This window comes from Anguilla anguilla, chromosome 4 (assembly GCF_013347855.1).
Source record: "Anguilla anguilla isolate fAngAng1 chromosome 4, fAngAng1.pri, whole genome shotgun sequence".
NCBI classification, from domain to species: Eukaryota; Metazoa; Chordata; class Actinopteri; order Anguilliformes; family Anguillidae; genus Anguilla; species Anguilla anguilla.
The window spans coordinates 49056324-49078658 of NC_049204.1; the positions used below are offsets into that span (position 1 = coordinate 49056324).

The following is a 22335-nucleotide window of genomic DNA, read 5'->3' on the forward strand; positions in this document are numbered from 1 at the left end:
CATCGCTCACGCAGATATTGGCGAGTATGCAGCATGTGTGCGTACGTGTGTTTCAATGTTGTTCTTCATTCCGTATAAAAACTCGGTTGTTATTAATTATTGCTATACATTCTCATAAATGTTCATGTTAGCTTATAACATTAATAACAATATTTCTTCCTTGATCTCTGCACAATGTGAGCGGTTATGGGAGCACAGTATGTAACTATGTAGTTATAAGTAAAATGTGCATGGCTGGTCGGGTGTTAATAGGCTGACATTATATTAAATAAAAGTTGTATGTCTCATGAACATTTAAGTTTGTATAGGTTCTCAATGATAGGCTATAAATGCACGCTGCCCCGTGATGTAATGTGATTGGCTGAATTTACGAAACTAATTTCTTTCTTTTTTCTTTCTGCTTTCTGTAGCCCTTGTAAATACAGCGTCTGTTCCGGGGGGCTGGTTTGTGCAATACACCGTTGTTAATTAAAGATTATTAACGCCCAGCGTACTAGGAAGTTTAAAAAAAATTGCCAGCAAATGAACAGTTCCTTATTCTGTGAAGTGGGTGATGGTACTGAAGTTGGAGACGGACTTCAGTACACTTAAGGAAGTCGGATTGCGATTGCATTAAGATTTAACCTGGATCACCACCGGCGAATTATAGTCGTCCTCCTAACTGAGTACGTATTAGTTTTTCATGTTTTTATTAATTTTATTCTCTGTATTCCTGAAGTATTTCGATTCTTTATAGATTCCTATGGGTATGGACTCATATGTATATTCTACTGTAGCCTACACTCCGTTTCTGCCATGTGAATGTCTGATGATTTTTAATTAGCCAGTGTCTGACACACTGCGTCTGTATTTAGTTGATTAATTACGATGGAATTTATTGTGGCGACACAGTGCTTAATGTTTCTTGCTACAGACTCCTTCCTCTAGCCTAAGCCCACATGTAAAATATGTACGCGATATTGGTCTAATGCCTTCAATCGGTATTCTGATCATATTTTGGCGATGATCATAGTGATAATGATGATGAATATGACATATGAATTTGACAACATATTCGTTTATTGTTGGGGCAGGCAATACATAAGGCCCATACCGTCGTATAGTCTACGTACCAATAGGACGACATGGGCGTGCACCTAACTGTAGTGCTGCTATTGCAGACCAGAATTAATCATAATGTTCAGTGCTTTCTATTAGTCAACGTACGTTATATTTACAAGCTCCTTATAGACCATGCTAATGCAGTCTCACCAATACAGCTTATAACTTGATAACATCTTGCCAAAGGAAGTGAACCATAATTAGTGTACTTGTGCTAAATTCCACGAGTTAATGGAACATGTTTAACGGTTGCAATGGTTATCTCTTTTCCTCCAGGGTAAGATTTTGCTATGATCAGAGTACTTGTATGGCAGCAATTTTAGTCACAGTTTAAAATGGATACCATCTACGGTGCAATGCATTGGAATTTTACTTTGCTTTTAGCTTACTATTGATCAATACACAACTGAATTTTTCTTATAAATGAAACAGAACTTGCTAAACACCACTTTAGGGAAATACAAGTCCAATGCATTAATATATAAAATAAATGTCAATTTAACTAAACTAGTTAATTTAACAAATAACTAGTCAATTATTTAAATTAATATTATTTTTGATGGGCGGCACAGTGGTGAATATGTTTTCCCCACATATAAACTCAAGGTTCCTCCCACGGTCCAAAGACATAGTTAGGTTAATTTGAGACTTTCAATTGGCTATAGGTATGAGTGTATGACCCCCCAACCCCCCCTCCATAATCATGAACAGTTAACCTATTAACTGTTCATGGTTATATCATAGACTGCAAAGTTATATTGGTATGAAGTCAGCAGCAAAATATCCATGTGTAAGGAAGGAAGCTTTTAATTATTTATGCTTGTCTTGTATGGCAGATATAGAGAATATTTGGGAAGATGGTGTGGATAACAGTGTGGTGTATTCATCACGGATGTTATTCCCCAAGATAAGAAATGTGACAGCACCAGCTTTAGGCCTTTTAATGTATTTGGAGAGAGAAAAAACATTAATTTACTAAACATAAACCCAGTGGAAACTCCTGGTTAAGGATAAAAGGGTAACTGGTTGTGGAATATGACTGAAATTAACATATGGATGAGAATAAACTGCTCAGTATTAAACACCAGAGATTTGTGTGTTGCCATCCCCCATCTCAACCTACTTATGGCTTTTGGAGGAAGTGTGAAATTACTTGCATGGTGCACACTACACTAATCTGACCAAAATGTTCTTCCAGCTTCCTGTCAGGAACCTAAAAATATAGCAACTTGACAGCTGGCTTCTCTCAAAGCAAAAACCATCTGCAGCACGATAAATTTAACATTTTAACATGGTCAAACATGTTTGGTATTTTCTACCAAGCAGACAATGGGTCGTTTATTTGATCCTGTTTTTGTCCTTCAACATTTTTCCTCCAAAATAAACGCATCAAATAATATGTTCTTTGGTTCTGTAAAGAGTTTATTAGAAGGAATGTTACTTTGCTTCTCTTAATTAACCTGTCTTTAATGTACAAATCCGGTGCTATTACTTTTTGAGAAAGTTGGAGTGAGACATTGGTGAAAATTGTGGTTCTTATTCTACATTTTTGTCCTTTCATGCAGTTTCATGTTCCATATGTGTCTTCAGAAGACACATACTCTTTTCACCTTAAGAACTGGATGAGGCGCAATTTGGGGAGTCTGTCTAGAGTCAGAGACCAGGCATAGTGCATCATGGGCTTCAGCAGCTAAACTGGCATTAAGACCAAATACCAAAGTCTGAGGAAATAATACCTCAGAATGAACAGTGCTGTGTTTCCTCTGGGAAGTAAAAATATTTTGTCCATCCCTGAAAGTATCTGTTCAAGCATCTTCCCTGCTTAAGTGCACCACAATTTCTTCATGGGAAGGGAATTTCCTTCAATTTAAAATGTTTTTATTTATATGATTACGTATTATTTGCGTCTGTCAGCATATAACTTACAGTTTAATTGAAAAGTTTTGTTCCTTGTAGGTTAATCAGTCACATTTTGTTTTTCTGACATTCTTGAGTCATCCTCTATTCAGATTAAATATTTTAAGAAAAGGTTGTTATTTATTAACTCAAAAAATAATTTACTGTCAAAGAAACAACTCTATGTGCTTCTGGAAGAAATGTTTCCACAAATTTACCAATGTCCACCTGATGTTGAATTTATAGTTAAGCAATAATATTATATAATATAATTATAATATATTTCTCTTTTTTGCAAATCTAGAAAGGAAAGATGTTCATAATCTAGGCTATATCTATTCATTAAGAGTGCGGGCTCCCGTCTTTCCTTTCTAAAAAAATCTAGGAAGAAATATCTATTTTAAACCCATCTTGATTATTAAAGGAAAAAAGGTCAAAGAGAACCTCTATTCTCTGTCACCCCACCCTTACTTGCTCTTCACTCAAACATTTTTTTTATCTCTACCAATGTTCTGAACATGACTGACTTCTGGTGACTTAAAATCCTGCATTACATTCTCTAAATTCTGTAATTCTTAATTTCAAATAGTGTATGTTACTTTAATTATAGATACTGGTACACAAGTTGCCTCTGGCTCTACAGTGTCACACTAGTCTTTAGGCTCAGTGTTAACTGCATGCTTTTGGTGTTGGTGCACTACATTTCCAAAGTATGCGGACATCCCTTCAAATGAGTGGTTTTGGCTATTTCAGCCACACCTATTGCTAACGGGTGCATAAAATCAAACATACAGCTATGCAATCTCAATTGACAAACATTGTCTGTAGAATGGGTCATACTGAAGAGCTCAGTGACTTCTACGTGGCACTGCAAGTGCTGTTATTGTGAAGTGGAAACACATAGGAGCAACAACAGCTCAAAAACGAAGCAGGAAGCCACACAAGTGCACAGAATGGGACAACTGAGTGCTGAAGCATGTAGCATGTAAAAATCATTTGTCCTCAGTTGCAACACTCACTACAGAGTTCCAATACCTTTGGAAACAACATCAGCACAAGAACTGTTTGTCAAGAGGTTCATGAAATGGGTTTCCATGGTCATCCTGCCGTACACAAACCTTAAGATCACCAATGCCATGTGCCGACTGGAGTTGTGTAAAGCACACTGCCATTGGACTCTGGAGCAGTGGAAATGCATTCTCTGGAGTGATGAATCACGCTTCACTGTCTGGCAGTCTGACAGATGAATCTGGGTTGCACAGAATGCATAGTGCCAACTGTACTGGCCTGAATAGGGCCAAGTTTGGTGGAGGAGAAATAATGATCTGGGGCTGTTTGTCATGGTTTGGGCTAGGTCCCTTCCAGTGAAGGGAACTCTTAATGCTACAGCATACAATGACATTCTAGAGAATTGTGCGCTTCCAACTTTGTGGCAACAGTTCGGGGAAGGCCCTTTTCTGTTTCAGCATGACAGTGTCCCCATGCACAAAGCAAGGTCTATAAAGAAATGGTTTGTTGAGTTTGGGGGTAAGAACTTGACTGGCCTGCATAGATCCCTGTCCTCTACCCCGTCAATCACCTTTGGGATGAATTGGAATACTGACTGTGAGCCAGGCCTTGTGCCCAACATCAGTGCCCAACCTCATTAATGCTCTCTACTAGAAGGCCTTCCCAGAAGAGTGGAGATTGTTACAGCAGCAAAGCAGGTTCCAACTCAATATTAATGCCCATGATTTTGGAATGAGATTCAACAAGTACATGGGTGTGATATTCAAGTGTCCACATACTTTTTGAAATTTAGTATAGATTTACCAGCTATTTTTTCCAGGTTGTATGCATAAGATAATTAGTGGACACATGATCATATGCAATGCTTGGGAATTATGTTTTAGTATTGTGTGCTACCATTGATGTAATGACACCATCAAATAATTATGTTGGCGTCATTACGTTAACCACTTAATACTGTGTGTTAAAGTAGTTGTATGTACTGAATGGACAAGTTGTTTCATATTTTGCTGCTTTATATTTCAAATTATTGGAATATTATTGCAGGAAACACTGAATCCAAATATGTGTTACCGTACTTTAAATTTGAGAGATGGACCCATCAATGATGACCGATTCTCACTGTTAAACAGCCAAATTAGTACAGATGTCAATAAACTGTTTTCACACTACCATTTTAACGCTCATGGGTATATCTAACTGTGTGTGGGTGTGTACGTTTGTGTGTGTGTGTGTGTGTGTGTGTGTGCACCTGTATGTGTGTGTGTATGTGTGTACGTGTGTGCATGCGTGCGTGCGTGAGTATGTTTTGGTTTTTTTTCACAAATCCCAGAGTTCCACATGGAATGAAACTTTACATGCAGTTAATTCTGAAGGTCTGTTTGTAGTCCGCTCACAGCACCCACTCCTGGAGTGGCATGCTTAAAATTTAGAATTCTCAAATTGGAATAGGTGTCATTAAGCAGTGGGATTTGACTTAAAGAATGTTGTGTTTCGTACATCTTCTGTCTTTTGACCTCCTTTTTTCTTTGTGACAGTTTCCTTTTTGGTGATATTGAGTATTTAAGCATTTTTTTCTTCTTTTGATAGAAAATATGGGCTGTAGAAAATCCAAGCTGACTGGTGACGAAGCCCGGGGTGCACACGATCTAAAGAAAACCCAACCAGTACGTACTGACCAAAATAGATATGCGAGAGATCCCACCACCAGTAAACCACATGCCATAGTAAGTAGTCAGTCAAATTCAGAAAGCATGTCTCCCTGCACTAGTCAATTCACTTAGCAGGGCAGCTTTCACATGCTGTAGTGGATGAAGAATTTATCATGCATGACCTGGCTGTTTAAAAAAAAATAAAAAATTTAACATAGCTGCTTTATTTAACCGTTTTTAGGTATTTAGTTGTCACACTTGCATGCTTGATTTTGTGCTTCATTCAAGTTTAAAGAGAAATGGTACAGCCAAACAACCACAATCAGTTTTTCTAGAAAATCACAAAGCCAAACTGCTTTGAATGCATTGTTTTTCTTGAACTGTGACAAAATGTGTAAGCAAGTTTTTAAGAAGCATGTTGCCATCCAACACAGGCTGCATTTTAAAGTCAGTGGTGGATGCCAAGCTACAGTTTAAGGACAACATACAGTTGAGGCCAAACGTTAACATAGACCTAGGCTAAAGACATTCAAACTCAATTTCACAACTTCACACATTTAATGTTTCCATACATTTCCTGTGTTATGTCAATTAGGGTATCTACTTTATTTCCATAAGAGGCAATTTCAAAATAATAGCTAAGAGACAGATTTATTTCAGCTTTTATGTACTATATCAGATTTTCAGTGGGCCAAAAGTTTACATACACTTTGTTAGTATTTGGTGGCATTGCCTTTTAATTGCTTTAACTTCAATTAAACGCTTAGGGTAGCCTTCCACAAGCTTTTCACAATACTTTTGCCCATTCCTCCTGACACAACTGATGTAACTCAGTCAGGTTTGTGGGCCTCCTTGCTTGGACATGCCTTTTCATTTCAGTCCAAATTTTCTATGGGACTCAGTTCAGGGCTTTGTGATGGCAAATGGACTGCATTTATATAGCGCTTTTATCCAAAGCGCTTTACAATTGATGCCTCTCATTCACCAGAGCATTTAGGGGTTAGGTGTCTTGCTCAGGGACACTTCGACACGCCCAGGGCGGGGCTCGAACCAGCAACCCTCCGACTGCCAGACCGCTCTTACCTCCTGAGCTATGTCGCCCCATATGATGTGATGGCCACTCCGTAGGGTCATTGTCCTGCTGGAAGACCCAGTTGCGACCATGTTTTAACTTTCTAGCTGATGTCTTGAGGTGTTGCTTCAGTATTTCTTGATAATCGTCCTTCCTCATGATGCAATCTATTTTCTAAACTGCACCAGTCCCTTTTCCAGCAAAACACCCCCACATGATGCTGCCAACCCCATGCTTCACAGTTGGGATGATGTTCTTTGGATTAAAAGCCTCACCCTTTTTCCTCCATACATAGCACTGATCATTATGGCCAAACAGTTCAATTTTTGTTTCATCTGACCAGAGAACACTCCTCCAAAAGGCTAGGTCTTCAGCCTGGTGATCACCTGCAAACTTCATTCTGGCTTTTTTTATGCCTTGGAGTAGGGGCTTCTTCCCTGCACGGCAGCCTTTCAGGCCATGGTGATGTAGGAATCTCTTAATGGTGGATGTAGATAATTTGGTACCTAATGCCTCCAACTCCTTCACCAGTTGGTTTGTTGTTGTCTTGGGGTTCAGTTGAACCTTTCGGACCAAAGTACGCTCAACCCTGGGAGTTTATTTGTGCCTCCTTCCTGAACAATGCTGTGTCTGTGTGGTCCCAAAATATTAATATTTGCATACAGTTGTTTGTACAGATGCTTGTGGTACCTTCAGTTGTTTGTAAATTGCTTCTAAGGAGGTCCACAGTTTTTTTTATGAGGTCTTGGCTGAGTTGCTTGGATTTTTCCATGGTATCAAGGGCAAATGGGCAGTGGCTCTAAGGGTAGGCCCTTAAATACAGTCACAGGTGCCAATTAACTCCCAATTAACTCCTAATTATGACAGTTGGCCAATCAGAAGCCGAAGGTCATTACCTCAATTTCTGGAATCTTCCAGACTGTTTAAAGAGACAGTCAATTTTGGTGTATGTAAACCTTTGACCCACTGGAATTCTGATATAGTGAATTAAAGCTGAAATAAATCTGTCTCTAATCGATTGTTTTAAAATTACCTCTAAGGTGAACAAAGTAGATGCTGTACTTGACTTGCCAAGAGAAATGTATGCTAACATGAAATGTGTGGAGTTGTGAAAAACTGAGTTTGAAGCGTGGGTGTATGTAAACATTTGGCCTCAACTGTACATTGCTTGGCCGCAGGTCGTAGTTTTTTTTTTCTTATTTAAAAAAAAAAATCATCTAATGGGAAGTTTACAATGGCAGATTTACAACAATAACACATAACACAATATCATATATCATAATAAATGTTACATGGAATATCAAAATGAATGTTTTTTTTACCCTAATGGAATATTTCATAATTCTTCCTGCTACACTAAGTAAGAATTAAACAGTATGTCAGATTAGCATATTGAACTATATTTAGCTGCACTAATTTTGAATTTAGGCCTGTGGAAACATAAAGCATATTTTACATCTCTTTGCAGAAATCAGCTAAGCATCATTTTAGTTATACAGATAACGGAAGAAACAAGAATATTGCTTTCTGTTAAAGTTTTCATCAGTACTAACATCCATACTAATCAAAGTCAGAAAATACCAATGTTTGCATTTTGCACTATGGCATACTGTTTATTGTTCAAATGCATAAATACTCAGTTGTTTTTTTTTATAGAATGTTTCAGCTCAAAGTGGACTTCTGCCTGGCCAAGTGTTCCAAACATTGGAAGGTATGTTTGTGTTTCTTCCTTACTGTACTTCTCTCTTTTTAGTGAACAACTTTAAGTAATACTACATAACGATCCTTTTTCTGTTACAGAGCAAAGAGAATCTGGCAAAATAGTGATCGCACTGTACCCATATGAAGCAAAACATGCAGAGGATTTGGGGTTTAAGAAGGGAGAACGCCTTAAAATTCTTCAAGAGTATGTTTATTGCTATTTACTTCCATTTCTGTGGGACATTGTGATATTTTAAATCTTTTTAGTACGATAATATCAGGAGCACAGTATTAGAACCATGAATTATCCTTACTATGGATATCAGGCATGAATTTACAGGGGGTAGATTTTTATATTTCTTGAATGGTTTGTAATTGCTGATAGTTGAGTACTGGCACATTTAATTTGACATCAACATTTATTTTCAGGTACTTTTAATTTGCCACCTGTGTACATACAGATGTGTCATATAGAATTTACTGTTTCATTTATGTCTCGCTTTTTAAAGGAAAGGAGAATGGTGGAGGGCAAAGTCTCTTGTAACGAAGAAAGAAGGCCTTATTCCCTGTAATTATGTAGCTGAAGCAAACACAATTGAGACTGAGGAGTAAGTATGTGGTGCACTCAGCTTTGGCCACAATTCACTGATTACGAATGCCAAGATTATATTATGAGTTGTATTTTCTATCATGTACCATCTTGAAACATTACAGTTTAATACCTTGCCATGTTTGTATGCCATGCAACTGAACAGGCATTTATAGTAAAATGACCAAATGGGACACATTTGCCTACTGTATCTTAGAAATGAGTTGATATGTGTCTATACAAATTGGCATGAGAAAATTATAGAGGTTCTTAACATTGTTTTTCTCTTGTTTTACACAGATGGTTCTTTAAAGCCATTACCAGAAAAGATGCTGAGCGGCAACTGCTGGCCCCAGCAAACAAACCAGGATCTTTCCTTATTCGAGAGAGTGAAACATCAAAAGGTACATTTAAGTATTGCTATTGCCTTACCTAGATTTTAATCTTACTTCTAAGAGTGTCAGCTAAATATCCGCATCCACCACAGTATAACTAATTCACAGTAATATTTTAAGTAACAGTGAATATCACATCCTTCTAGTGTCATACTGGAATCAGGCACATTTCAGACTCAGGGATATATGATAGCAGCATTTATCGGCTGAGGTCCATGGAAGCAGTTTCAGAGCAAACATCCAACGCAGTGGGTCTGCATGAACATATCAGACAAATTAAAGTTACAAAGAAGTGCCAATACCTTGATATATTTTCTCAGATAATAGCTAAATATATAAAGTTAAAGTTTAGTTGTGTAAAACATTTAAAGAAGTTCAAGTTCTGTAATTGAGTTGCAAGTTTAGGTTATAAAGGGTAAAAAGATATAACAAATGCCATTCCAAGCATGCGACACCATTAGACACATTTTCAACCATGTGAAAGGACTTCATTAAATGTTATGTATCAAGGCTGAAGATTTTTGTTTGTTTTTAATCCTGGGTGTTTCTGTTTTACTTGTTTTAATCAGGAAGTTACTCACTTTCAATCAGAGATGTAGATGTCCAGGGTGCAGATGCTGTCAAGCACTACAAAATTCGCGCAATGGACAATGGTGGTTTCTATGTATCTCCCAAAATCACCTTCTCTGACTTACACAGCATGATAAAGCATTACCAAAGTGAGTCTAATTGCAGCTTTCTTCCTATTTTCCGATTGTCCAGTAATATTGCACTGCTTATGGTATGTATTTATTTAATGCGCATACATTTACATTTGCTTGTACTGTCTAATTTTTCCTGACCCTTCATTTTGATTAATGATTACTCAAGGTTTTACGCACTACACATGGGTGTTACAAGCTGATTTGGAGCAAGAACCAATCAGCAAGAACCATATACACAATACACAATAAAAACTGTATGCAGTGAAAATAAGCAGTTTTTAAAAACCATAGAAAATAAGCACTGTGATTTAAGATTTTATACAGTTAAGATATTCAGTTTGAACTGCAATTGTTTTTCATCCTGAAGAAAACAAAGGAATATATTCGATTTAAACTGAGTTTTTTTTTTTTTTGGTTTGGTCTTTTGGAGACTGTTTCTTATGCACACAGCATAATAATTTACATTTTTACCAACAGTGGAGTGTCTGTTAAGTGGGCTGCCAATCAGAGGTGAACTTATCAGACCTTGTCCGACCTCTAGGTTTCGTGTTTATAAATGACGTACATCGAAAGGAAAGATTTTTATTTCCCTGTTAATAAATTTGGGATGCATAAGTCGACATCATTATCTTCATCATTATCTATTTGCCTTAATGAACATTTACATGTTAGAAGGAAAGTGATTGCACAGGGTCATTTTATTTACATCTAAATAAATGTTTGCTGAATACAAGGCCAGCCACGTGAAGGGAGTGTGTTTGTGGTGTAGAGCAAGCAGATGGACTTTGTCGGAAGCTGGACAAGCCATGTGTGAAGCCGAAAGCGCAGATGCCATGGGACAAAGACGCGTGGGAGATCTCCAAAGAGTGCCTAAGGATGGTGAAAAAGCTTGGAGCTGGACAATTTGGTGAAGTGTGGATGGGTGAGTCAGGCACATTCAGCTTTACTTTTTAATTGGCTAGTTTGAGGAAAGTCATTTGTCTAAGATAGTTAAGTCTAAGTAAAACAATATATATTTATATATATCCTTTTGTGATATTGTAGGTAGAAATTGTAGGTGATGTTGTAGTTTGGTTTGTTATTCAAGAAATATTCATAAATTAACAGAATTCAACTCAACCTAAAGAAAAGAAAGAAAAAAAAAGCACAGGTGGCCTATTGGCCTGTTCTGTATGCGTGCACATATTCTATGTGAAACACTTTGAGGTCAAATTCTTCGAGTGCTGCAAAGTGACTGGCCATGCCTATCATAGTTGTAAACTGCATGATGTAAACTGCATGATCCAGTGTTTTTTGTGGTAATGTATTCTGGTCATATCACAGTACCTATGATAGATCAGTCTATATAAGTTATATTGAATATGTATTCACCTCAGCTGTGAACTTAATGATGTAATGATGTGGTGGGTATTCATATGCCTCCCATCCTAGCTGTGAATGCCAGGAAATAGCCAGCCTTAGCAAATATACAAATGGAGTGGGGTGGTTGAGTTCAGGATGTTCCCTTTGTTTATTTGGTCTCCTTGACTCAAAAAAAAAAAAAAAAAAAAAACTAAAGTGAAACCTTTTTCCCCTGTGACATTTGGAGGAAACCACTGCTGCGCAGTTCCTTTTTGGCTTTTGGTGAGCGCAGTTTTTTTAGTATTTTTTTTTTTAGAGTAAACAAAACCACTATACGGTGACTCAAAATGCCTGATATGAGTAGGTTTCATTCTCAACCCTATGAACCTATGAAACAAGACAATTCACAAAATGGTTGTCTCTGAAGCCATTTCTTTAAGAGTATATATATTATTTCATATTTTACTCAAAACACGCATTTTTTATGCCTCCGCGACGGCACAGCCATCCGTCTGTCCGTCCGTCCGTCCTTCCGTTCGTCTGTCCGTCCCAATTCTCGTGAACGCGATATCTCAGGAACGCCCTGAGGGAATTTCTTAAAATTTGGCACGAACGTCCACTTGGACTCAAGGATTAACTGATTTGATTTTGGTGGTCAAAGGTCAAGGTCACTGTGACTTCACAAAACACGTTTTTGCCTTGAGGGAATTTCTTGACATTTGGCACACATGTCCACTTGGACTCAAGGATGAACTGATTAGATTTTGGTGGGCAAAGGTCAAGGTCACTGTGACCTCACGTCCGTCCCATTCTCTTGTGAACGCAATATCTCAGGAACGCCTTGAGGGAATTTCTTCAAATTTGGCACAAATGTCCACTTAGACTCAGGTACATTTTTGTATTTTGTTAAATAAAGTAATATTTTAAGTAATAGACTACTTTTCAGATAAAAACTTGGTCAAGAGTCTCTGGGATTACCTGGAGAGCCAGAAGCAAGCGAAACAGCCAAAATCTGCAGAAGAACTTTGGCAAGTTCTCCAAAATGCTTGGAACAACCTACCAGCCGATTTTCTCATAAAACTGCCGGACAGTGTACCTAAGAGAATTGATGTAGTTTTAAAAGCGAAGGGTGGTCACACCAAACATTGATTTTATTTAGTTTTTAACTATTTACTGCTCTTTATATAATTTTTTTGATATTTATAACCTTTCATTTCATTATTTTTGAAAGCATCTTAGCTGTACAGCATGAACTGAGGACTAATGAGCATGAACTAAGGATGAACTGATGAACTGATTAGATTTTGGTGGTCAAAGGTCAAGGTCACTGTGACTTCACAAAACATAATACTCAATATAATATAACAATATAATATGTGAAGAGTCATTGATCTAGCCAGGAAAATGAACCAGGGAAGGAGTGAATTATCACATACATGAAGCCTTGATGAAGTGACATTCTATATCCAAACTGGCTACTGGTTGGCGGAGGCATACAACCGCGACCGCGAGGCGGTATTTCTAGTTAATTTTTTATCTATTAATCAATTTTTCCCTCTTAAAGCATACCCTTTGTACTTAGGAAAGTGCAGTAAGTAAGAATCAAATTTTACAACTTGCAACATGCCCAAATGATTATTTCCTGTTTATGCAGGATCAGGGCCGTTGCTATGAATTCTGGGCCCCCTGAAACAATATTGGTGTGCGCCCCTGCCCCCCGACTTTGCATCGCCAAAGTTTTTACACAACTTTTTTTCTTAGACTATGTATTATCATTTTTTCTTTATTTTTCTGTTCTTCTATGTTCTTGACAGTGCCTGACGCAATACACCCAATTAGTTTTCTTTTTTTCAATTAACCACTCAACAAAGAGTCACTGGGTATTATTATGTAAAAATCAAGCACTTGGTGCAACACACCCAAACTCACATTATACTGGCTCAAGATACTCCACAAGGTGTAGCTGCTCGTACTCAAATCACCATGGTAGGCAGCTATGTAACATCTCATTGTATGAGGAGGGCAAACTGTAAGATTAGCCCCTTCTTAACGTTAACAAGACTCATGTCAACAGGCTAACGTAGCAGTTTAGTAAACACTCATGCAAGAATGGAAAAATGTGTCCTGCTGCTACTGGATTTTTTTTGACAGCGTATCGTTTGGCGAATTACAACCTTACTGATCTTTTCTGTGGTTGATATTTAGTGGATAATTTAGTAATGTCAGCCTTGTCAGGCGATTATTTTACACCGCTGACCGCACGTAAGGTTAAACGTTAGTGTCATTTGGTTAACGTAGTAACGTTAGTAGCTGGATAAGCCCCAGGCAGCCACAGGGTGCCTGTACAGCTAGCTTAATACTCTCACCTTTATTCGAAAAAAAATCTGTTATATTCTGGGCTCCTGATCTGCTCCTGGCCTCTCTTTCCTTCTTCTCCACTCTTTTTTGGCGTCCCGATTTTTCTGTTTTGGCATTGCGCTTCTCTATTAATAACCTGCTGGCTGCTGCGGCAGTTGGGGAGCAATAACGTTACGTTACGCGCAAATTCTCAAAAGAGGAGCGAACCATGGACCAAACCATTTTTTTTAAAAGAAGGGGGTTATTGCTCAGAAAACAGAAACTTCTTTCATCAATATTGCATGATTGTGTGGTATGAGTGTTAGTTAGGCCTATGCATAATAATTTAGTCATAGAAAGGGGGGCCTACATAATAGGCTACTGGGGTTTTTGTGGGCCTTCCCCCAAGGGCTGTGGGCCCCTAGGATTGTCATCACCTTTCACCCCTAAACGCCGGCCCTGTGCAGGATAGTTGTCTCTTCAACTAAAAGATATTCTGCCGGACGCTGTCTGTTGCTTCCAACATTGCATTCAGTCCTGATACTACAAGCACCACCTATGACAAAGCCTAGCATTATACAGTATATTTTCTTTACAATATGCCTTTATCCTGTGGAGACACACAGCTGTGCCAGAATCAAAATGAAAGAGGCCTTTGTTTGAGGTGTACTCATTGGCATGTCATGTCGGTCTGCTTTTGCTTGGTTGGTGAATTTGTAAATCTTTATGATATGCTGATTTGCATTTTGTTACTTGTTGGCACACTGTATCTGTGAGTAACTGTCCTGTGGCAAGCTAAAGAAAATCAGTATTACCTTTTTGATTTTTTTTTTGTTGATTATCCATTTTTATAGTTCAATGTCATGAGGTCAGTACTCTAACTTGTACCCCATACTGTCTCTTGCAAAGAGCAAGATATTGACCATGAAGAGGGCCCAGTCTGCAAATGTACACAAACTGCATGTGCAGCATGTTGAGCGATGAGGGCTTGTACTTGAGAATATGTGGGTTTCTTTGTCAGCCACCTACAACGGCAGCACCAATGTGGCGGTGAAGACCCTGAAACCTGGGACCATGTCTGTGGAGGCCTTCCTGGAGGAAGCCAACCTGATGAAAACTCTCCAGCACAACAGATTGGTGCGACTTTATGCTGTGGTCACTAAATCTGAGCCCATCTACATCATCACCGAGTTCATGGCCAACGGTAGCTAAACATGGCCTTCTATATTTCATCCATATTCTTCTCTTTTCTTTTCTTTTTAACCAATCATAGAGGCGTGTATGTGAAAATGCACTGTTCCATTCTGTTTATTTCATGGCCTTCATGCATTTGTTTCTATTTGCGTATATATTTCAATGGCTTCAAAATGAAGATAAATCTGTCATTGTCTCAGGTTTGTCAGTTAACTGAAAGTGCTATATCTTTGTCATTTTTAGGTAGCTTGCTTGATTTCTTAAAAAGTGATTCAGGTCGAAAAGTACTACTGCCCAAGCTGATAGACTTTTCAGCCCAGGTAAGATTTTTGTATGTGTGTTTGTTAAATTTTGGACTTGATGGGTGGGAGGAGGTTCTTTTGTTCTCATCGACATTATTATTTTTATTTAAGAACGGGGAGGTATCAGCATTCGTGTCAGCTAATGTGGTTATATCGGCTATTAATATCGACCTAAGACTGTGCAGCCCTTGTGATTATTTTTTCAAAAATAGATTTGCATAGATGCCGCTTGATAAGATTCTGCTGTCATGGGAAAACAAATTCAGTGATGTCAGTTTTTCCACTGGCTACCGTGAAAAGGGAACTTCAGCTTGCACAATTGTCATCGTTGCAATTTAAATGACTGGGCTGTTACTATGCAGTAGGCTTATTCTGCAGTGCATACAATATTTTTGACCTCTTTATAAAAACCCAGGCCAATAGAAATTCTGCCCTAGCTGCAACAGCACCCATTTACTCTTAATATGCATTACTGTACTGTAGTACCTTAGTCTAGATCCATATCACAGAACAACATTGACTTCTTATTTTCAAAAATGAATGAAATTATCAAGGGGGGACAAAGAATGTATATTATATGGTCATTGTCTGTCACTACAGTTGGTCTGTGTAATCGTTAATAATCAGAAAATTTCAAGATCTTAAAAGAAGTTATTACTGCAGTGAGTTCCCTTTATTCAGTTGAAAGTATGTTAAGGGGGAACAAGTGCAAAAGGATCTATGGTCTAATGGAGGAAAGATACCACACCTCAGCTGTCATGGTTACCAGCACATCTGCTGTTTTTGTAGAAGTGATCTGTCAATAACTGTCATGCTGTGCAGTGTTGCCTGATAAGTTGTCATCCAGGCATAGTTCAAATGTTAAAAGTACAAAAAAAAAACTTAAGTGATTGATTTAATGAGCATTTATATTTATTCTAACTTTTGGTGTTCTGATTGGTGTTAAGTTACAACATCATAAGTGCTAATACTGAATTTAGAACAAACTCCTTCGGAACCATTTTTATATCAAGCACAATTTAGACAGTTGCCTGATGTGAATAGAACTATTTCTTTCAGATTGCGGAGGGGATGGCTTACATTGAAAAGAAGAATTACATTCACAGAGATCTCAGAGCTGCAAATGTCCTTGTGTCTGAGAGCCTGTTGTGCAAGATTGCTGATTTTGGCCTTGCGAGAGTAATTGAAGATGACCAGTATACAGCTAGAGAAGGTGGGTATTCTTTATGCACTATTGTAATAAAATAACTATTGCAGCATTCTTTCATGTATTGCACTTCTAAGTCATTATTAGAAGGATTTATTCCTACATCAGTTTCACCCTTCTACCCTCCATTGGAAATAGATGGTACTGCATGTGGTGAAAATGATATAAAATACCCCGTGCATTTTGAAATATGGCATGTGGTCTTTATTTTATTTTTTTAATATGAAAAATTCTACAGGTCCTGGAGCACCTGTTAAGATAGATGTGATCATGAACACCAATACGTACCAAGATATTTAAATAACAAAACAATGCACCCCCCCCCCCCCCCCCAATGAGCTGACATTTTCATTTTTGTCTATAGACAAGTTTATACAGTTTAAAGCATTTTTAATCATGAAAAAACTTGTTTAAGCAGGTGTGTCCAAACTTTTGACTGGTACTGTATGTTAAATGAAACTAAGCTGAATATTGAGAAAAAAAAAAAAAAAGAACAACTGCTGCATAAGGCTTTTCAGGAAGCTGACATACTTTTTGTTGCAGGGGCCAAGTTTCCAATAAAGTGGACAGCACCTGAGGCTATCAACTATGGGTCATTCACGATTAAATCAGACATGTGGTCATTTGGAATTCTTCTATATGAAATGGTCACGTATGGAAAAATACCTTACCCAGGTGAGAGCATTCACATAATGAAATCCAACACAACCCAACAAATAGTTTTCAACTCACATGCCAGAATTTTGTAGGGTTACAGTTTTTAATTGTTCTGAATGACTTCTGTTTTTTTTTTTTGTCATTTGCCATGAAGTGAAAAATAGGTATACATTTTTTTTTAATTCTTCTAAAAGTTTGCCACTGACACCTGCTGGTTGAAAATGGGAGGTACATAGCCAATTCTATAAGCCTGCTTGCTAGAAAGAATGTTGACAGATAAACATTTTAATTTCCTCTATTCTTTAAAGATCAGCTATCCATCCATCCATCCACCATTATCTATACCTGCTTATTTCTGATCAGGGTCGCAGGGTCAAAATCAACCAGAAAAGTAAATTCTGAAGAAAGTTCAGATGTACAGTATGTATGTGTGCCACTTTCCAAGTCAGAATAAAACCAGACAGAATTTCGCCTACCACCGCAGAGACCCGGGTTCAATCCCCGGCAGCGGTACTTCTGACTTGGTCAGACGTTCCTACGAACACAAGTGGCAGTGTTCGCGGGTGGGAAGCCGGTGAGGGTATGAGTCCTGATCGTTGCATTAGTGACTCCTACTGGTTGGTCGGGGCGCCTGTTCAGCAGGGAGGGGATCTGGGGGAGATAGCGTGAACCTCCGCACGTGTTACACTCTCCCAGTGAAACTCCTCGCTGTCAGGTGAAAAGAAGCGGCTGGCGACTCCACATGTATCGGAGTCTACACCCACCCCAGACCGACAGAGGATAGTGCATAGACCAGGACCGTGATTCACACAGGGAATTGGTATAACGACTAAAATTGGGGAGAAAATGGGAGAAAAATGGCACACAAAAAAAAACTGTCAGAATTGTCAAATTAGACATATGAGCAACAGGTTCAGCTGTCAGGTGAGCGGAGAGCTGGACATGAATCAAGAATGTCTCTTTTAACAAGAGTAATAAGCAAAGCGTCTAATACTTCCTGAGTAGTAATCTCATGAAAATAAAATAGATTGTTAATAACTGTAGGGTATGCAGTTAAATGGGTTTGGAATTTGAGATTAGCTATTCCCTGGCCGTCCAAGGCTATTTGAGCCACTGAGAGGGACACTGTCCCTCTCAAATAGATGCCCTGCTTAAATAAAGTGTCAGTTAAAGACATTACATACTCCTTTTTTATTGGTAAAGATGCCATAATTGAACAGCACTAGTTCTGATAGGGAGGTGGAGATAGTACACTTTAAGGATTTAACCCCTTTAAAAAATCTTGATGATCACGTCCAGAATCAGAGATGGCTGTTAAATATTAATATTAAATATTTAATGGGAGCAGGCTTGTCTGTCAAAGATATAGATAGGAAAAGTATTCTAGTGCAAGCTCAGAATCAGGGGAACAGGAAACACTACCTAAGTCACACTGACAAGGAAGAAATGCTTGTACATTAAAGTCGTTAAAATTTCTTTATTATGTCAATCACGTCCATTTAAAAAGTAACGCTCCTTAGATTTGAACGCATCAAACCAAGCCCCTTACGTGATATAAAGCCGAAGGGGGTGTCCAGGGAGGAGAGCTTCCAATATACAGTTGCAAGAAAAAGTTTGTGAACCCTTTGGATTTTTCTGGATTTCTGCATGAATTACTCATTATAAGTGGTCTGATCTTTATCTAAGTCACAATAATAGACCAATACATTCTGCTTAAACTAATAACAAAGAAATAGTTGCACTTCTTGTCAATACTGAAAGCATAATTTAAATATTCACATTTTAAATTTTAGGTTGTAAAAAGTATGTGAACCTTGAGGCTAATGACTTCTATAAAGCAACTTGGAGTCAGGTGTTCCGATCAATGAGATGAGATTGGCGGTGTGGGTTGGAGGTGCTCTGCCCTATAAAAAAGGCACACAAAGTTTGCTTACTGACAGAGTTCATGTGAACCATGCCCTGTACAAAACAATTTTCAGAGAACCTTAGAATAAGAAATGTAAAGATGCATAAACCTGGATAAGACTACAGAAGCTTTTCTAAAGGCCTGAGTGTTCGTCAATCTACAATAAGACAAGTTGGAGGAAAATGTAGAAAATTCAGTACTATTGCTACTCTCCCTGGGGGTGGGCGTCCTGTAAAGATCGTGGTAAGAGCACAGCTTGCAATGCTGAAGCAGGTCAAAAAGAACCCAAGGGTAATGGTAATGGACAAGAAATATCTTGAACTTGCTAAAGTCTGTTCATGTGTCCACTATAAGAAAAACACTAAACAAGAATGGTATTCATGGGAGGACACCGTGAGGAAACCCCTGCTCTTCAACAAAAAAACATTGCTGCACATCTCATGTTAGCAAAATACCACCTGGATGTTCCACAACAATTCTGGGACAATGTTCTATGGATGGATGAGACAAAAGTGTAACTTTTTTGCAGAAATGCACAACACTATGTTTGGAGGGGAAAAGCACTGCTCACCAACACCAAAACCTCCTCCAACTGAAACTGTGGAGGGAGCATCGCGGTCTTGGGCTGCTTTGCTGTATCAGGGCCTGAACTGCTTGCAATCATTGAGGGAACAAATAATTCAAAATTGTATCAATGACTTTTACAGGAGAATGTCAGGGTAGTGTTCCGTCACATGAAGATGAATAGAAGTTTGGTGATGCCACAAGACAATGACCCAAAACACGAGTAAATTAATAGAATGGTTTAAACAGAAGAAAATTCAAATTTTGTCAGAGTCCAGACCTTAATCCAATTGAGATGGTGTGGCATGAAGCAGTTTTGTAATGAGAAATGGTCTAAAATTCCTCCTAACCATTGTGCAAGTCTGATCGGCGGCTATACTGTAGGAAACATTGGCAGTTCTTTCTGCGAAAGACGTCCTACCAGTTATTAGATACAAGGGTTCACATACGTTTTCCGGCCTGAACTGTGAATGTTTGGACAATGTGTTCAATAAAGACATGAAAAGTGTAATTGATTGTGTGTTACTAGTTTAAACAGAATGTGTTTGTCTATTATTGTGACTTTGATTAAAATCAGACCACGTTTAATGATTCATGCAGAAATCCAGGTAATTCCAAAGGGTTCACAAACCTTTCCTTGCTACTGTATCAGCAACATTCAAATGAAATGAATGGACAAGGATAGCATTGGGGATATTTGCATCCATAGGTCTCTGGATTTTTCTGTAAATGTGACCATAATGCTGCGAGATAATGGAAGGATTACCTTTGGGTTTGGACTGGAAATACATTAGTGATTTAGTGATGATTTCACATTAGAGGAGTTCACCAAGATCTTTGCTTATTTTGACAGACTGGGTCACACTCGTAGTACTAGACTGAAAAATAGAGAATGATTCACAATTTCTCACTTGCCCTCATCTGTTTACTGGTCATGTTTATTTCCATAGGGATGAGCAATGCAGATGTAATGACTGCTATCCAGCGAGGTTATCGGATGTCATGTCCTGAAAACTGTCCAAAAGAGCTCTACGAAATCATGACAGTGTGCTGGAAGGACAAGCCGGAAGACAGGCCTACATTTGACTACATGCAGAGTGTGCTAGATGACTTCTACACAGCCACGGAGGGCCAGTACCAACAACAGCCATAAAGTGGCAGTTGACAAGTGGATGTGCAGCATCATTTGTTCAAGACTTAATTTCTGCAATGGACAGAGCAAGCTTATGGAAATGATTCTGCATCAATCAGTGGAGAGAAAAAGAACTCATCTGCTTTGACATATTTTTACTTTGTGGCTTATTTTTCTGCCAGTGTGTGTGAAGTCTCCTATACTGATCATTGAGATCACCACCCTGGGAGTCACTGACATTGCCAGGGTGGAATTTCTAGTATTTTCAACTTTTGTGAGCACAGTGACTGCCAACCAGCCTCAGGGGAAACAGCACCACAAACCAATGCCAGGAATCCAAGCACAAGAAGCATTTCAGATATAAGGAATGCAGATGACTGTGGTGCTTCATAATTTAACATGACTATGAAATGGACATATGAAAGTTATTTGACAGCACTAGTCATCTGGGAATGGTTTATTCCCCTTCATGAACTGAATTAAGAATTGTTTGGAATTGTCTGATAATTAGTGGTTACTGTTTTAACCTATTCTTTACTTGGTAATCCCTCAATATTCATACAACCACCACCATTGTTGTGGTTAGTTGTCAGAAATCAAAAACCCCTCAGGACACAGCAAGCTTAGTATGCTTAACACAAGGTCATTCCACTAAACAGATTTGGGGAAACATGCATATTCGTCCTTGGTCACCTGGGGATGGTTCATTCTCCTTCAAGAATTGAATCAAGTATTCAGAATTGTTTGATAATTAGTGGTTACCCATTGACTACGCTAGTAATTGAAATGTGTGTTTAGTCAACTGTGACATTTTTTTATACTGGTTCGGGTTACTCATTCTGAATAATCATATTTATTAGGCCTGCATTATATACATGTTTATGAAACTATTTTTTTTTTGTTACATAAAACTATAATCTGTACTAAATGTAATTTGACTAGAACAATGCCTTTGAGCTCTGTGCAATATACCCGTTCAGAATAGGGCATTCAGAATAAAAATGCTTAAATATTTTCCTTTTCCGTTTGCAGCACACTCCATAAGAACACTGAAATCTTTAGATTGTTCTTGACCACAATGAAATTACTGTATCATTCCAATTTAGCAGTATGTCGAAGAATAAGGTTTTACTCTAGCCAATAATCTATGATACTCCACTTGCACCCCATCCCCCGCTCCCCAATTTAATTACGCAACTTAAAGTGAACAGTAACAAATAAGATGACCTTTGTGACAAGAAATCCACTTCAGTATGCAACAAATAGGTAGAGGGAAAACAAGCCACAGTAAAGTACCATAATAGGGTGTCTGACCGTGTGTGGTCAGTATGGCTTATGCTACAGTATTGAGTATCAGAATTTGGAATTTTGGAGGAGGACAGAATCACTCTTCCAGGAGAAAGTCAAGTTGACAGTAGAGGGGGAAAAAAGAAAAAAAAAAAAAGTCTCGGACATTATTAATCTCAGAAATATATCTTTAGACACGAATGTGCATGCAAAAATAAATAGGCAAGTTAAGCAATAGCAATAAAGCCAACAAGGACCACTATTTCTATACATAACCCTCTGCATACTGA

At 38.2% G+C, this 22335-nt stretch overlaps 1 protein-coding gene across 2 annotated transcripts; it reads left to right on the top strand.

The window, feature by feature from the left end:
• The first annotated feature begins 414 nt into the window (after positions 1 to 414).
• LOC118225568 (tyrosine-protein kinase Lyn-like) lies at positions 415 to 22202 on the top strand. Of its 2 annotated transcripts, none has more exons than XM_035414119.1 (13): positions 415 to 665; positions 5596 to 5732; positions 8386 to 8440; positions 8530 to 8635; positions 8940 to 9038; positions 9320 to 9423; positions 9984 to 10133; positions 10888 to 11040; positions 14818 to 15000; positions 15234 to 15310; positions 16352 to 16505; positions 17043 to 17174; positions 20577 to 22202. In XM_035414119.1, exons 2-13 carry the CDS (start codon positions 5601 to 5603, stop codon positions 20777 to 20779), a joined length of 1548 nt encoding a protein of 515 aa, XP_035270010.1. In that variant the 5' UTR covers positions 415 to 665; positions 5596 to 5600; the 3' UTR covers positions 20780 to 22202. The 2 variants fall into 2 exon arrangements, with proteins under 2 accessions (XP_035270010.1, XP_035270011.1); XM_035414120.1 differs by having other exon boundaries at positions 5596 to 5672; positions 20577 to 20996.
• The last annotated feature ends 133 nt before the right edge of the window (positions 22203 to 22335 follow it).

Bases quoted from the DNA above. Each gene is read 5' to 3' on its own strand.
- LOC118225568 (XM_035414119.1), top strand. From the start codon at position 5,601: ATGGGCTGTAGAAAATCCAAGCTGACTGGTGACGAAGCCCGGGGTGCA. The intron at 8,441-8,529 runs GTATGTTTGTGT...TTTCTGTTACAG, and splicing joins AGTGTTCCAAACATTGGAAG to AGCAAAGAGAATCTGGCAAA. The intron at 9,424-9,983 runs GTACATTTAAGT...TGTTTTAATCAG, and splicing joins AGAGAGTGAAACATCAAAAG to GAAGTTACTCACTTTCAATC.